The following is a 16,205-nucleotide window of genomic DNA, read 5'->3' on the forward strand; positions in this document are numbered from 1 at the left end:
CGCACAATTTGTTGACAGAAATATTAAAATATTTCAAGTTTTGAAGTTTCTCCAAAGACTTGGGAATTATTCCAGATATATTGTTATGAGAAAGGTCTAGGAATTCCAAACCTACCATGTTGCTCATTGAGTCAGGTATGGATCCTTGCAACTCGTTGTGTCTCAAAGAAAGGTGTGCCAGATTTTGTAATCCTCCAATTTCTCTTGGAATTCTATTTGAAAATTGATTTTTTGATAGATCCAGCTTTGTTAAAGCCTTTAGATTTCCAATTTCTTGAGGTAAATAACCACCCATGTAGTTTGACGATAAGTCAAGAACCACTAGATCGTGAAGGTTCCCTAAGCTTGGTGGTATACTAGAACTCAATTTGTTGGAACTAAGATCTATCTCCTTAAGAGAAGTCATATTCCCCAAACAATAAGGAAACGATCCTGAAAATTGATTTTGACCGCAGTAAATGTCACCCAAATGCTGCAATTTACATATATGATCTCCAATAAATCCTGTAAGAGTGTTGTCAAACAATCTTAAGCGCTGAAGGTTTTCCAAGTTGCCAATTGATGTGGGAATTGATCCCACCAAGTTGTTTCCAGAAAGTCTAAGGTCTAATAAGCTGCTTAAGTTCCCAACTTCCTTTGGAATTTGCCCATTGATTTTACAAATGCTGGCATAAAATTTTATTAGAGATGTGGAAAAGTTCCCTACGGACACCGGAAGCATGCCATTTAGTGGGTTCAAAGATAGAGAAAGAACTTTTAAATTTCTACACCTGGTTAAGGAAGTCAGGAAGCTTAATGATGAGTCACTGCTTAAATTGTTATCCCCAAAATTTACAAACTGTAGATGAGTCAAATGTCCAAGAGAATTGGGAATCAAGCCAGTGAGTTTGTTGCCTGAAAAGTCAAGATTAGTAAGTTTTGAACAATTGGAGATGGAATGAGGAATAGTCCCAACAAGATTGGCTAAGTAGCCCAGATAAAGCTCTTCAATGTTGGGTAAAATAGAACACATGTTTGGTGGGAGGATTCCTGATAGATTATTGTTGTTTGTAAGTGAAATCTTTCTCAGCCCTGATATTCTGAAGATCTCCATATCAAGTGAACCACTAAAACTATTATCCGAAAGATCAAGTTCCTCCAACTCAGTGAAATTGCTTATCTCTTTGGGTATTTCACCTGGAAACGCATATAGTTGGTTACTAATGAGTTTAAATAGTTGGTTTAATCTTTTTTTGCTAAGATATAAGTATTGTGTCTTGTTTAAGTTGTCAATCTCCCAAGGTAGAATCCACCAAGATTTTACTTTTATATTGTTGATGATACGAAAGTACTAAAAGAAAAAAGAAAAAAATTACGTATAGAAGATAAAAATATTTGAACAGAACCATTAATCTGGCTTCTCTCCATGCCTAATATCACCAAACTTAGATACCTCTATTAATTCAATAACTGAAATTATCCCTGCTGTTACTGTCTAATAAGATAAAATTCTGAAGCAATTCAGAAGATAAAAACTTACCTGTGAAATGGTTATCTCCAAGATGCAATAACTGCAAGTTACTCAATCTTCCAATTTCACTATGTATTGGTCCATCAAACTCATTACGTGTTAAACCCAATAGTTGAAGTTGAGAACAATTTGGCATGGTTGTAGGCATATGACCATGAAGATTGTTTTTGGATAGATAAAGCCCTTTGAGTATTGGCAGATCATTGCATAAACCATTAGGAAGACTTCCTGATAAGTTATTGCCAGTAAATGAAATGAATTCGATCCTAGAAATATTGAAAATTGTGAATGGTATAGAACCCGTAAGTTGATTATGTTGTATGGCCAACCAGTTCATGTTGTGAAGATTGCCGATCCCTTCTGGGATGTTTCGTTGAAGTGAATTATAAGATATATCTAAAGTCTCCAACTTTGAGGCATTCGAGAGTGACGGAGGAATAGAGCCTATGAGATTGTTACCCCTCAACTTTAATTCTCTAAGGTTTCCAATCACTTTTGGTAGCTGACCCTCTATGGAATTGAAATTCAGATTCAAAGTATCAAGTGTGGATATATTAGAAAATGAAGAAGGGATGGAACCGGTGAAACTATTATTCCTAAGATTTAGAACTTGAAGTTGGTGTAAGAATCCAAACCAAGAAGGAATCTCCCCTCTGAAGTTGTTGACACTTAAATCAAGGAACTTAAGCCGACACAAGTGTGCCATTTCTTGAGGCAAATTTCCATGGAAATTGTTGCTTCCCAAGTCAAGAGAAACAAGAAATGAGAGATTTCCAAATTCATGGGGAATCTTGCTTGAAAGAGACATGTTAGAAAGATTCAAGGACTTCACTCGCTGGTGGCGAGAATCACAAGTGACTCCCACCCAATGACAAACAGAAATAGCGGGAGACCAACTTTCATCCAAGAAGTGAGAAGAGTCTGAAATGATTTGGGATTTCAAAGAGAGAAGAGCCAATTGATCAGTGGTAATGTTGGTTTTGGTCATGGCTGAACTGGTCATAACATAGTGAAGAAACAAGAGTACTATTAAGAGAAAAGAACAGAAGGCTTTCTCCATAATTGCATAAATTGGTAGGAATATGGATATGACTAGCAATAATGTGAGTTTGAGACTTTAAATAGCAAAGAGATCTCTTGCTCTTTCTTTCAGAATATCTTTTCATTCAAACTTTTTTTAAGGAAAAAGAAAAAGCTTTCTTTTCTTTATGTCATCTCAAGAAAAAGAAAGTGTCTTTAATTTGTTAAAGTGACAGACCAATAAACAAATATAACTCGAATTGACTCGTAAAGGAGTCTTCCACTAACTTTTATAACCAAATGTAAGATGTGAAATAACACAGAAAGAATGAATTCGGTAAATATTTAACAAACAAAATTTTAAATATTTGAAAATGCTAAAAGTTGCTTTAACGAATAATGCACCGATTTATTTTTTATTTTTCTCCAACTCTATTTACAAACAACTCCTAGTAAAATTAAGATTTCTATTTTTGGTAGGAAACTGATTAGTTGTTTCTATTATTTTTGGTAGCAAATATTTTTTTTTATTGTAAGTTTAACCTATTTTTGGTTTTAATAGTGACTATTTAACGAGGAGTTGATGATCAATAAAATATGCAGCTTTTCAATAAAAGAAAAATAAACTTCTCTGTGTCTCTTCTCTTCTAACTCATCTCTATTTTTGGCCGCTAAGTTCTTGGCTCTCCTTGCTATGTTATTTTAACAGTATTAAAACCAACAATTGGTATCTAGAGCTATTTTTCTTGAGGGACCTATGAGTGAAGAGATAGATTCTGAAAATAGTTTTTCACAAATAGCTCTACTCGTTTTTTATAGTGAAAATTATCAATTATGGGTTGTGAGAATGATAAACTTACTTCGAGGCTCTTGATCTATAGAAAGTTATGAAAGAGGATTCCGAAATTAATCTGCTGCCAAATAATTCCATCATAGCCCAAATTAAGAGTCACAAGGAAAAAAAACCACGAAGTCTAAGGCGAAGGCAACAATGTTTGCTACTGTTTCAACAACTATTTTTAGAAGAATTATGTCTCTCACATCACTAAATTTGTGTCACGACCCGAACCGGAGCCCTAGCCGTGACGAGTATCCCAAACCATGAAGGCCCGAAACACCTCTATCTATCTGGTAATTATGCACATAATGCATATGATAAAAGAAATGCAGAAGATACACAATATTACGGAAACATGATCATGAATTAAATGAAAATCAATAAAGGGAAATAATGTCCCACAATCTCTATCAATATCTGGAAAGCCGTCTGCAAAATCTCTACTACATGACTGAAACAAACAACTGTCTGAAAAACTGGGACAAGGCCCCCAGTAGACCCAAAAACTACTAAATGATAAATAAACTTCCAGACATCAGGCCTTCCGAAATATAGAAGGCTCACCAAGTGACTCTGCAAATCTTCCTGAAGGATCTACTGATTTTCTGACCCCTAGACTGTTCCTCCGAACCTGAGAGGGGAGGGGGTCAATACAAATGTACTGGTACGCAAAGTAATCAAAAACAAAAATATAATATTTTTAAACATATAAGTGAGAGCCATTATAAAGTAGTTTTGTATCAAATCATTTGAAAACACATGGGCATAATGTAACAATTTTTCAACAACAATGCAATGCAACTGAGCTAGGTGGAAAACCCTACAATATCACATTTACACCAATGGTCAAACCTCGGTTGCAGCCGAGATTAGAGTATAAGTGAGGGGAAGACACACAAGATCACATAGCAGGGTGTCTCAACCCAATAAAGTATGGTAGTGCACAAGATCACAAAGCAGGGCTCCTAACCATAGTCCCAATTTGGGATGACATAATGTCAGGTATACAAGATCACAAAGCAAGGTACCAAATTCCCATGTCGGCAAACACGGTTTCCAGCGATGAGCCCTTACATTCAAACACCTTTTTCGAACATCCACCTATCTCATTTAAAATCAATGCATTCAACTTCATTTAATTCAATCACATATCATATTCTGTAGGGTATCATCCTACCCGACTTGCAAGTCATCGGTATCATATCATTCTTTCATTCAACCATTATGTTCAACATATTTCAACATAAACAACCCTCTTCTTGCAAGTCAAAATCATATCCAATCATAATAATTTTCGAAATATTTCATGTCATGCTTTTCAATATGATTTTCAAACAATTCACATCATATGAAAATTTCAAACAAAATCATATCCAGAGAGGGATTCCATATAATTCATGCTCTCAAGTTAACATCTTTTCGAACCACATACATATATATATATATATATATATATAATATATCAAATCACTTCAAAAATAGGCCTAAAGACCAAATCAATATCATAGAAATGTTTAAAACATGGTTATATTCATAATTTCAAAACCCCCATTATTAAAACATAAATTTTTAAGCCCATGAGATTTTTATGATAACCCCACGTACCTCTATATGCAAAAATAATAAATGTTTCTTGAAGCCTACGTTGCGGGGATTCCAAATCTTCAATTTATTTTGAAAACTCATGGTTGAATCTTGAGCTATTAGGGTTTTGAATTTGAAACCCTTGAGAGAGTTCTTGAGAAATTTTGGTGAATGAGACTCTATTTTGGCCTTCTAGGGATTATATCCCGTGTTTAAGATGTTAGGGGAATGGAAAATTACCAAAATACCCTTATTTTCCCAGAGGAGCTGAAACTTTTGGCCTGGGGCAATCCACCAGGCGGCGCCTGGCCAAGAGCACCGTTATAGGCCAGGCATCGCCTGCCTTATCGCAGGCTCTCTTCTAGGACAGGTGACGCCTGTAGATCGCGGGACCTCACTGGAATGGCACCCCAAACGTACCCTTATACTCGTCTAAAAATCCCAAAACTCACCCGAGATGTACTACAACCTTGCCCCATAGCAACGCAACAAGAAAATCTAAACGGAGGTCGGGAAGGTCAAAAATAAAATCCCCAAAGATTATGAGCTAAAAATGAGTCTAAGTCCTTTGACACTTAGAAAAAATTTCATGTTTTCAAGTCTAAGACCACACCACTAAGACTTAATACATGCACGACTTTTACAGAGCATGACATTATCTCCCCTTTGGGATCATTTGTCCTCGAATGATGGGTAGAAATTTGTTGAAGCCTTAAAGGTATGGAATAATGTGTACATGGTATGTCCTTTAATAAGGATACACTGATTTGAAAAATGACTATACGACTGGAACTACTGATATTCAGAATTCTTATACAGAAATGCATATCAGTTGCATGGAATACGCGACTGAGTCGTTCTCATGAACGCAGGAATGAATACCTGAAAAGCTGAACTTTTTCTATTGAACATGCATTTCTAATGCATGCATATCTGACTGAACTGACGTACGAATGTATGACTGAATACGCAATAATAACTAATGTGAAGCTTGTAATAAGAATCTATGCTTGCAACTGAATGGGGTATCTCTCCCTTAGGAACCTATGTCCTTCTATGAATGCTCAATTCACTAAGACACTCAAAAAATTGAGGCGATACACTAGGCACCTATGAATGGAATCATAACTGAACATCTGGGATCTGAATCTAGTACATGACACATGAACTGATCTATACTCGCAACTACTAGTATACTCTATCTTGGAATAGTAACATATCTGACATTTTTGGGTAGCATGATTAACTGAGAAGACTAGAAAACAAGTCATGCAAATCTGACTACTACACTGATTTTCTGGTCACATAGACTGAACTGTACTGGAAACTTATACTCAATCTGGAGTATCTTATCAACGCTCTTCCTAACGAAGTCCTAGTAGCATTGGGTAGCAAAAGATCTTGGGCATGAGTAGCACAAGACATCCGACTATAGGATCCCAGCATTAACATTACTCTGCAGCCTGGAATATAAACATATAACTCATAAATCAGGATAGAATTGCCAGGCCTTAGTCAATGCGACTTCTCTCTTTCAAGATTAGCACACACCTTGAACACTCCCTTAACTTTACTATTTCTTGTAGATATCACATTTATTCGATTTAACTTATTTGTTCTCGCATTGGCATTTATAAATCTTTCTACTTATGTCTATAGTAACTTAAATCCTCTTCACTGTGATCAGGCCTAACTCCAAATCACAAAATACTACATGCCACTCCGCGATACAAGTCTAAACCATAAGATTCAACCTTTTATATCTCTTAAAAGATCACACCCTAATCCAATCATGCCTTACCATCTCAATGGCTAACTCTGAACTATTACTACGAAGTCGCTAGCGCATATAGCATTCCTTTACAAAAATTCCAACATGTCATTCAAGCCTATCTTTATAACCACATATGAACTTCAAAGCAAACACTCATAAAGATACACTTCACATATTCCATTAATCATCTATCGATATAGCTCCCACATGCTACCCCAAGGACATACACACACACACCTTTCACCTAACCATCACATGCATCAAAGACTTGGCCCCAACCTCACTCCACACTTATGGCCTTATCTAAAACAAGCATACTATGATTTTCTATTAACAAGAAACATTTACTCATCACCACTATTATCACATAAAGAGGAGTCACTAAAGATTAGAACATAAGATCTTGAAGCATGGAAGGATTTTATATGAAACTTGACACATAACTAAGGCCTGAGGAATGACAAAACAACATCCGGGATTTATCAAAGAAAAATCTGAATTGGGGCATACATGGATATGAACTATATTTCGCCTATCATAAAGAGTATAGCGTGAATTATGAGAACTGGGCACACTATAAAGCGTGAATACATGAGTCATGAGCTGCATGACCTCAATTTAGAGTTCATAACATATGGAATGTGATTTGGACTACTGAATGAACTGAAGTTCCTCATTTAGGAATCTGGAAGAGCACGTGATTCTTTATCATATACATGAACATGAACTATGATCATGGAACTGAAACGTGAGGTATGAGTAGGTATTAGAATAACTGAAAAATACTGAGACGGGAATGGGTTGAGCCGCACCCTTCCCTTCTGATGTTCTATGTCATACTGACATCACTACTAGAATCTGAGGGCCGGACTTGGTTACTTGTTACATCATCTCCCCCTTGGCTTCACGCCATCATCTTAAGTTTGGGAGATCCCTTACTAGACTTTAAACTTAACCGCACTCACTGCACTCTGGGATCTAAAATATGATAATACGCAAAATTAATAGAACTTAACCCAAAAGACCACACATGAAAGTGGAAAACCCAGTGCTAATACTACCTTCTGAGATACACTCCATATTTTGATAGCCCCAGTAGCCATAGTATAATGCTTGCACACTTATTTCTATCGGTTCAACCTTCAAAACTCAAACTTAGATTCTAACACTTAACATGGATATCACCAAGCCTTTTATGAACCGTACCTCTTTCGACATAGCCTACTAATATCGCGACTCCAAACTTATGTCTCATTACTATGAGAATCAAGATCATATAAAAAAACTCAACACTATCAATCAAAACTCTTTAACCTGGCTATTTAGAACCCATATAACATCTACTAGTCTTTCTCCATCTACTAACTCAACAGTACAACTAGCCACACGCAACATGTAATAGTCTTAGAGAAATGCCACAACTCCATATCACCTTGGGCATACTTACACACCATACCTACAACATTATACTTCATTACGAATCAACTTAAACTTAAGCCATTTCATACACCGTTCAATCCTATTAGGTCACTTCCATATAACTAGTATCATTAATTAAGAAATCATCACATCCACCTTCATGGCCATCCACTGATCAAACTTAATATCTAGTGCTAAAAATGACTTACAACCCAACCTTACACACAATTCTCACTTGGAAACCATGAAATAGACATCACGAAACACTAGTACGCTAGAACTTCATAACAACAATAATCGATCATGACCTTATGGTTTTCCTTATCATAACTGATTAACACGCACTATTTCAACACATCAAGCCTATTAATATATTCCCACAAAACATACATCATTAATCTCATACCACTATTCTTACATCCACATCCTACATTAAATTCAAGCCAATGGTCTAGCATCAATCATCTACCACCAATGAAGAAGGCAACATAATATACTAGTCCGCCAAATTGAACATTCTATCCATATACCTCACAAATCTAATACATACCTTCTCATAAGTAGTACTAGTTTACAACTACCAACAAAAGATGGTCAAGGGGGTAAATTCACATAATAGGCATGGTCAAACTTAATCTAGTATCATAACCCCATACAATCTTATCTACTTATATGGATTTCTCACCTCCTACTTACTTACTCAATCTCATGCAAACAGATTCAGCTATACATATATTAAACCAACACAAGAACAACAAGTTGCAAGTGAATCGAAATAGGCCTCATACGGCTTCACTAGACTTTGATTTTGTATTTTGAACAAGAAAAATGAGATGAATGACAAGGCAACTATGCTAGTGAATCAAAAGAGCCCCACACGACTTCACTAGACTGTATTTTTTTTCAACAAAACCTTGATGACAAGATTACATGAGATAGAAATTTAATATGCAATATCCAATGAACTAAGAATACACACCTTACTCTGTATAAATAAAATCGGAGTCAAACACTTCTTCCATGAACTACCATACCATCCCACACGTTCGACTAGCTAAAACATTAGTTTATCACTATAAAGGGGTAAATCATACTTAAACATCGGTTATTCAATTGAAATATTTATTTACACAAAAGTCACACTCACTCTGACTTCTAACTTTGTGACTTCACATCACCAAATTCTTGGTCTGATTTAATTACCGATAGGTCATGACAACAGCACTTTAACTCATACTACTATTCGAGTGGAAATACAGTTCCAACATTCGGTTACACATCATTCCCCCTAAAGCACGACATCTGCAACCTAAATTTTTTTTTTTTGTAAAGGGACTGAATACACTCAATACCGCAGACTGAAAATCACGATTTCATCAATATAAAGGTTCACACTCGCATCAATACACTTTGAAGCAAACGGACTCTTCTAGAGTCCTTGCACAATTTTTTAAAATCTTATATGACTCAATCGGAAAGGACTATATCATGTAGATTCTAAACTTTTTGCACTTGAATCGCCCCAATAATGGGACATGTTTGAGAACATCAGAGTAAGGAAAGAATTTGGGATAACTTTTACCTTCGTATGGACGACACCATAGCACGAATTAAGTATGTAAGAGGGACATTTTGACACTATTGTACAAACTAGAACATGAAGAAAGAGAGACATTCCTAAACGCCTAGTAGCCTCCTGCTTATAAGTGTGGCGTGCTACACACCCATAAATAAGACTCTACCCGATACAATTTCACAGACTCCCCGGGACCATAAATCGTGCTCTGATACCAAGTTTGTTATGACCTGAACCAGAGCCCTAGCCGTGATGAGTATCCCAAACCATGAAGGCCCAAAACACCCCTATCTATCTGGTAATCATGCACATAATTCATATGATAAAAAAAATGCAGAAGATACATAATATTATGGAAACATGGTCATGAATCAAATGAAAATCAATAAAGGGAAATAATGTCCCACAATATCTATCAACATCTGGAAAACCATCTGCGAAATCTCTACTACATGACTGAAACAAACAACTGTCTGAAAAACTGGGACAAGGCCCCCAGTAGACCCAAAAACTACTAAATGATAAATAAACTGCCAGACATCAGGAAGGGAATATAGAAGGCTCACCAAGTAACTCTAAAAATCTTCCTGAAGGATCTACTGATTTTCTGGACCCCTAGACTGTGCCTCCGAACTTGGGAGGGGAGGGGGTCAATACAAATGTACTGGTATGCAGAGTAATCAAAAACAAAAATACAATATTTTTACAACATATAAGTGAGAGTCATTATAAAGCAGTTTTGTATCAAATCATTTGAAAACACATGGGCATAATGTAATAATTTTTCAACAACAATTTAAAACATGGTTATATTAATAATTTCAAAACCTCCATTATTAAAACATGAATTTTTAAGCCCATGAGATTTTTAGGATAACCCCACGTACCTCTATATGCAAAAATAGTAAATGTTTCTTGAAGCCTACGTTGCGGGGATTCCAAATCTTCAATTTGTTTTGAAAACTCACGGTTGAATCTTGAGCTATTAGGGTTTTGAATTTGAAACCCTTGAGAGAGTTCTTGAGAAATTTTGGTGAATGAGATTCTATTTTGGCCTTCTAGGGATTATATCCCGTGTTTAAGATGATAAGGGAATGGACAATTATCAAAATATCCTTAATTTCTCAGAGGAGCTGAAACTTTTGGCCTAGGGCAATCCATCAGGCCAAGAGCACCGCTATAGTCCAGGCGTGCCTTCCTTATCGCGGGCTCTCTTCCAAGCCAAGCGATCTGCCAGGCGACGCCTGCAGATCACGAGACCTCACTGGAATGGCACCCCAAACGTACCCTTATGCTCGTCTAAAAATCTCAAAACTAAACCGAGACATACTAAAACCTTGCCCCATCGCAATGCAATAAAAAAATCTAAAAATAGGGGTCAAGAAGGTCGAAAATAAAATCTCCGAAGATTACGAGCTAAAAATGAGTCTAAGTCCTTTGACACTTAAAAAAAATTTCATGTTTTCAAGTCTAAGACCACACCACTAAGAGTTAATACATGCACGACTTTTACGGGGCGTTACAATTTGATAAGATTGCTTGAGTTGCAAAGAATGAAAGACTCTGAGACAGTTAATGAGAACTCAGACAGATTACTTGGCATTGTTAACAAGTTAAGATTACTAGTCACTGAATTTAAAGATTCAAGAATTATTGAAAAACTGTTTCTTACAGTGCCCAAAAGATATGGAGCATGTACAACTACCTTAGAAAATACACAAGATCTGTCCAAGATTATCTTAACAAAGTTCTTAAATTCTTTTTAGGTATTGGAACAAAGAAAACTTTTGGGCATGATGGAATGGTTGAAGAAGTCTTAGAAGCCAATCACAAAACTCAGAGTAGGTAAAAATTTAAAAAATTATCCACCTTGTGAGCACTGTGGAAAAGGGTCATCCACCATACAGATGTTGGAAAAAGAAAGAAGCAAAGTTCAATAAATGCAATCAACTTGGTCATGAAGCAGTGATTTACAAAAGTAAATTTGAAAACCATAAAGAAGATGCACGTGTGGTCAATGAAGACGAAGAAGACCATATTTTTATTGCAAATTGTATCTCAAGTAAGATTTTAACAAATTTTTAGTTGATTGATAGCAGTTACACTAACCACATGATTTATAACAATAGTTATTTTAAATAATTAAATTCTACTGAAATATCCAAAGTTATGATTGAAAATGGGGACCAGGTTTTTATTAAAGGAAAATGAATTATTGTCATCAAATAAGTTCATGTAATAAAGCAATTTCAGATGTTCTTTGTGTACGTACCTAATATTGATCAAAACTTGTTGAGTATTTGTCAGTTGGTAGAAAAAGGATACAAAGTATTCTTTGAGAATAAACATTGCTTCATCAATGATGGTATTGGAAAAGAAGTTTTAAATATTAAGATGAGAGGTAAACATTTCTCATTTGATCCAATGGAGATGTTTTTGTAGAACATGAAAAAGATCATAGGATGAAAAAATTAGAAGATGATTCTCTAATTGAAAAAGCACAAGCAATATGTGAACCTCTTAGGCTTAAAGGAGATTTCAATGTTCCTAAAGGAATTGACGCAATGGAGGAGTTATCTATGTTTCAGAAAAAAAAATGGAAAAATTTAAATTCTAGATGCAAACAAAGCAGGTAGATATGCTAAAAGAATTTAATAGTCAAGGCTTGTATTCAAGACAAAAAGTGAATTTAGTTCACTACAAGCCAAAAGATGAATCTGCAGATTTATTCACAAGGTCACTTTGGGTGATCAAGTGTTGTGATCCCAAGACAGAAGATCAAAACTTTGCAGTTTCTAAAGCAAGGAGGAGTGGTAGAAGTTGTTTTAAAGAATAATACACATAATTTATTTTTTATTTTTATCCAACTTTTTCTACATACAACTCCTAGTCAAATTGGAATTTCTATTTTTGGTAGGAAGCTGATTAGTTGTTTCTAATATTTTTTATAGCAAATAGGTTATTTTTATGGTATGTTTAACCTATTTTTGGTTGTAATAGCGACTATTTAAAGAGGAGTTGATGTTCAATGAAATATACAGCTTTACACGAAAAAAATTAAACTTCTCTGCATCACTTCTCTTCTAACCCATCTCTATTTTCAGCCGCTAAGTTCTTGGCTCTCTTTGCTATATTATTTTAACAGTATTAAAACTAACAACAAAGACTAAAAATTTTACCTTTTTACAAACTTAAAGGATCAAAACTATTAAATCATACTTAAGAGACCATTTTGAATCTACCATTAAACATAAGATACCATTAGTGTCATTTTATCCTAACTTTTGTAACCAAATGTAAGGATGCAAAAACACAGCAAGAATGAACTGAATTAATATTACAATAATTTATAAGAAAGATGTTTATGTTTAAAATGTCTCTTCCTTGCATAAAGTTACCAATAATTTCAATATTACTATGAATTTATAAGAAAGATTTTCACGTTTAAAATGTTTCTTTCTTTCATGAAGTGCCAATAATTTCCCTCATAGACCTTTATAGGGAACAGGAAATAAAGTTGTGGGCTCCAAAATAAAATTACAAAAAAGGAAACTTAAGAGATAGATAGGAAATTCACACATTGAATACATAACAAATAAGGACTTAGTTTTGGCAAACCAAAATATATGTAACTAGTGTCAGCTATGGGTTCACCAAGATTTGTAACTTTCCATACAAAATAAAAATATATATCGAAAACACTCCTAACAGATGAACAACTACTATGTTTGATCCCATAATTTTATATAACGGCCAATGTTATATACTTTTTCATTTTCCAGAAGAGAATATTACGGCTTCCGTAATATGTTGACACATCCAAGGACCATATGAACCCTGGCTGTTTCTTTGAGTTAATTACAAAAGATAAATTAGCCAACTTCATTTTTTCGTGGTTATATTCGAACTTTGCACATTCGTATCAGCAATCAAAGATCATGTCTATTTTCCTTCATGAATCTGCTCTACGTGCACATTTTCCTTATGAAGAAACAACAGGTTCGCCTGTTCTGGCATGTCTGAAGCAAACTTTGGGAAATCATCATACGGAACTCCTGGAACGAATAGGATCTAGAGCATAGTATTGATGCAGTAGTTTCTGTTGCAAAATGTGTCCTAAAAAAGTACTAACATTATTTTTTTCCAAATCGTCAACGTCATTTCCAGTTTCGTCATCACGGTGCTGCTGTATACATGGTTCTATTTGGAGTTCCATTGTTTTGCAAATTTTGATCTTCCCATAAAATGGTCAGCCACCCTTCTGCTACCAATGGCTTTCTGTTTTCTGGATGTGAAACTCATTACTTTTCCCATATAGGGGTAAAGGATATAGAACATGCAACATTTAAACTAACTATCGACAACATTATGAACTTACGGGCACTGATTCTGATTACTCATCTGCAGCACTATTGCTAATTGGTATACGGCTTTGCAGCATTTGCTATTTTTATGACTGTATATACTGTCTCGCACACCATTACTCGAACAGATATATAGCTTTGCATTCATAAAGTTAACTCTGCCTCGAACACAAACTAGTTGGTATGGAATGAATCTTTGGCCTCCATTCCGCTCTATTTAGAACATTTTGTTGCACTAAAGAAAATTTAGCTTTAAGAAAAATTAAGTTCTCTAAAACTAGACATCCTCTGTGTCATCTACAGAAATAAAATTATGCCAGTAAGACAACCAATTGGAAACAAGATAATCCATACAACTGAACAGGTCTCATGTTCCTAACTAAAGAACAGTTCTGTACTAACAACCATCACTTAACTAACAACTAATCTAAAACAGTTATAACTAACTACACTGCTCTAATATGGATTAGCATACCCGCCACCCCCACCCCATGAAGCTGGACATTGGTAGACATATAGTAATCCCACAGCCATTGGTGAGCATATCTGCAATTTGGGAATGAGTTTAATAATATTGAGGTTGAATCAGCTGTTATTTGATTTTCTCCCAGACGAAATGGAAATCTATGGCGATATGCTTAGTCCTCGCATGCAAAATAGGATTAGAGGCTATCTGTATAGAAGCCTTGCTATCACAGTGTAATCTCATTGGTGTATGAACTGGTACCCCTAATTCTTGCAACAAACCAACCAGCTTTTAAAACATTTGTATTATTACTTGCCTATTTGTATTCATATAGCTAATTCCCATATCAAATTCGCAGAGCTCTAGGCAACTGTTTGCTGTTTCTTGGTCTTACATGAAATAAGGGAATTGCGTAAACTTGATGACATAACTAACTGCCCATTCAGTCACAAAATGCTTCAAGCTGGTCCATACCGTGGCCAACCCAATCCGGGAGAGCTTTTAACATATCTGAAATTGTTTTGGCAAAGCACCTGTACTGCAAAATCCTATTTAACTAACTGACCATTGTCAGGCTCGGTATGGCCGCAAAAAGGATTTGGTTTCTGACAACCTTCAACTCAGACGATGAGCATAGAAAGTCAGAATAATGGGGAATGAACAATGTCTGCAATCTCGAAAACACACACATGTACAAAGGAGCGGTAAGGAAAAATTACAACACGACAATTGAATATCCTTCCCAGGAAATTACTGACTGATTTGGTGTTTCCCTAGAAAACGAGAATTTTCCAATCACACATATTTTAAGGAAAAAAGGAATTACTTTCCTTTATTCATTAATTATGTCATCTAAAGACTAATAATAAAACTAAAGAAACAAAAAAAGTGATTTTAATTTGTTTACGTGGCACACCAAGAAAGAAGACTGAAATAGGAGTCTTCCACTAAGTTTTATACCAAATATAAGATGCTCATTGGAGGAGCAAGAATGAATTGAATACATTTTCTTTATTATTATCTTTGTTTATCTCCAGTAGATACAGGTGGAATTCATAATTTGAGTTAACAACTTAAACATTGCTGACTACAATATCATAATGAATAAGGATTTAATTTTGGCAAACCAAAATTTAACTACTGCCAGCTATTGATTCACAGGGATTTATATCTTTTGATTTGGAGTATAGATATATATGAAAAAACCTACTAATATCACCAACTATTAGGTTTGAAGCCGTGATTTTAAAGGATTTCTCGGAGTAAACCCCTGGGAAAGTTTGTTATTACTCATGTGCAAACCCTGAAAGTTCTTAAGTTGACAATTGATGTGGGAATCGATAGATCCAGTTAAGTTGTTTTCGTTGAGATAATGACATGTTAAGCTGGTTAAAGTAACAATTACAACGTATATAACAAGTAGCTATTTTGTTATTTGGTATTCAGCTTTATTTTTCAGATACAAACGACGCGCTATAACTCCTTATTACAGTAAATCCATCGTCACTTAACTTTGTATTGTCACGATCCGATTTCTCAAGCCGTGAGGGCGCCTACTTTAACCCCCAGTAGGCAAGCCAAGCTATAGCCCGAAATAATAGATAACAGGCTAACAGGCAGAAGTCAGATAAAAGATCACGTATGATGCTAACAA

General features: G+C 35.3%; 1 protein-coding gene and 1 long non-coding RNA gene across 2 annotated transcripts in view; both read right to left on the reverse strand.

The window, feature by feature from the left end:
* Positions 1 to 115: 115 nt before the first annotated feature.
* LOC124891136 (probable leucine-rich repeat receptor-like protein kinase At1g35710) lies at positions 116 to 2,498 on the reverse strand (the record flags this gene model as incomplete). Its single annotated transcript, XM_047402943.1, has 2 exons — positions 1,520 to 2,498; positions 116 to 1,176 (listed from the first exon to the last, which is right to left on the reverse strand). Coding segments are annotated over exons 1-2 (2,040 nt in total), but the record flags the coding sequence as incomplete, so codon positions are not given.
* A 10,830-nt stretch (positions 2,499 to 13,328) lies between these two features.
* Positions 13,329 to 16,205, reverse strand: part of LOC124891135 — a 12,470-nt gene continuing 9,593 nt past the window's right edge. Inside the window, exon 2 of the long non-coding RNA XR_007049539.1 lies at positions 13,329 to 14,006. This is a non-coding gene — a long non-coding RNA (uncharacterized LOC124891135). The remainder of the gene's footprint in view (positions 14,007 to 16,205) is intronic.

The sequence above is a fragment of the Capsicum annuum genome, unplaced genomic scaffold, assembly GCF_002878395.1.
Source record: "Capsicum annuum cultivar UCD-10X-F1 unplaced genomic scaffold, UCD10Xv1.1 ctg3101, whole genome shotgun sequence".
NCBI lineage: Eukaryota > Viridiplantae > Streptophyta > Magnoliopsida > Solanales > Solanaceae > Capsicum > Capsicum annuum.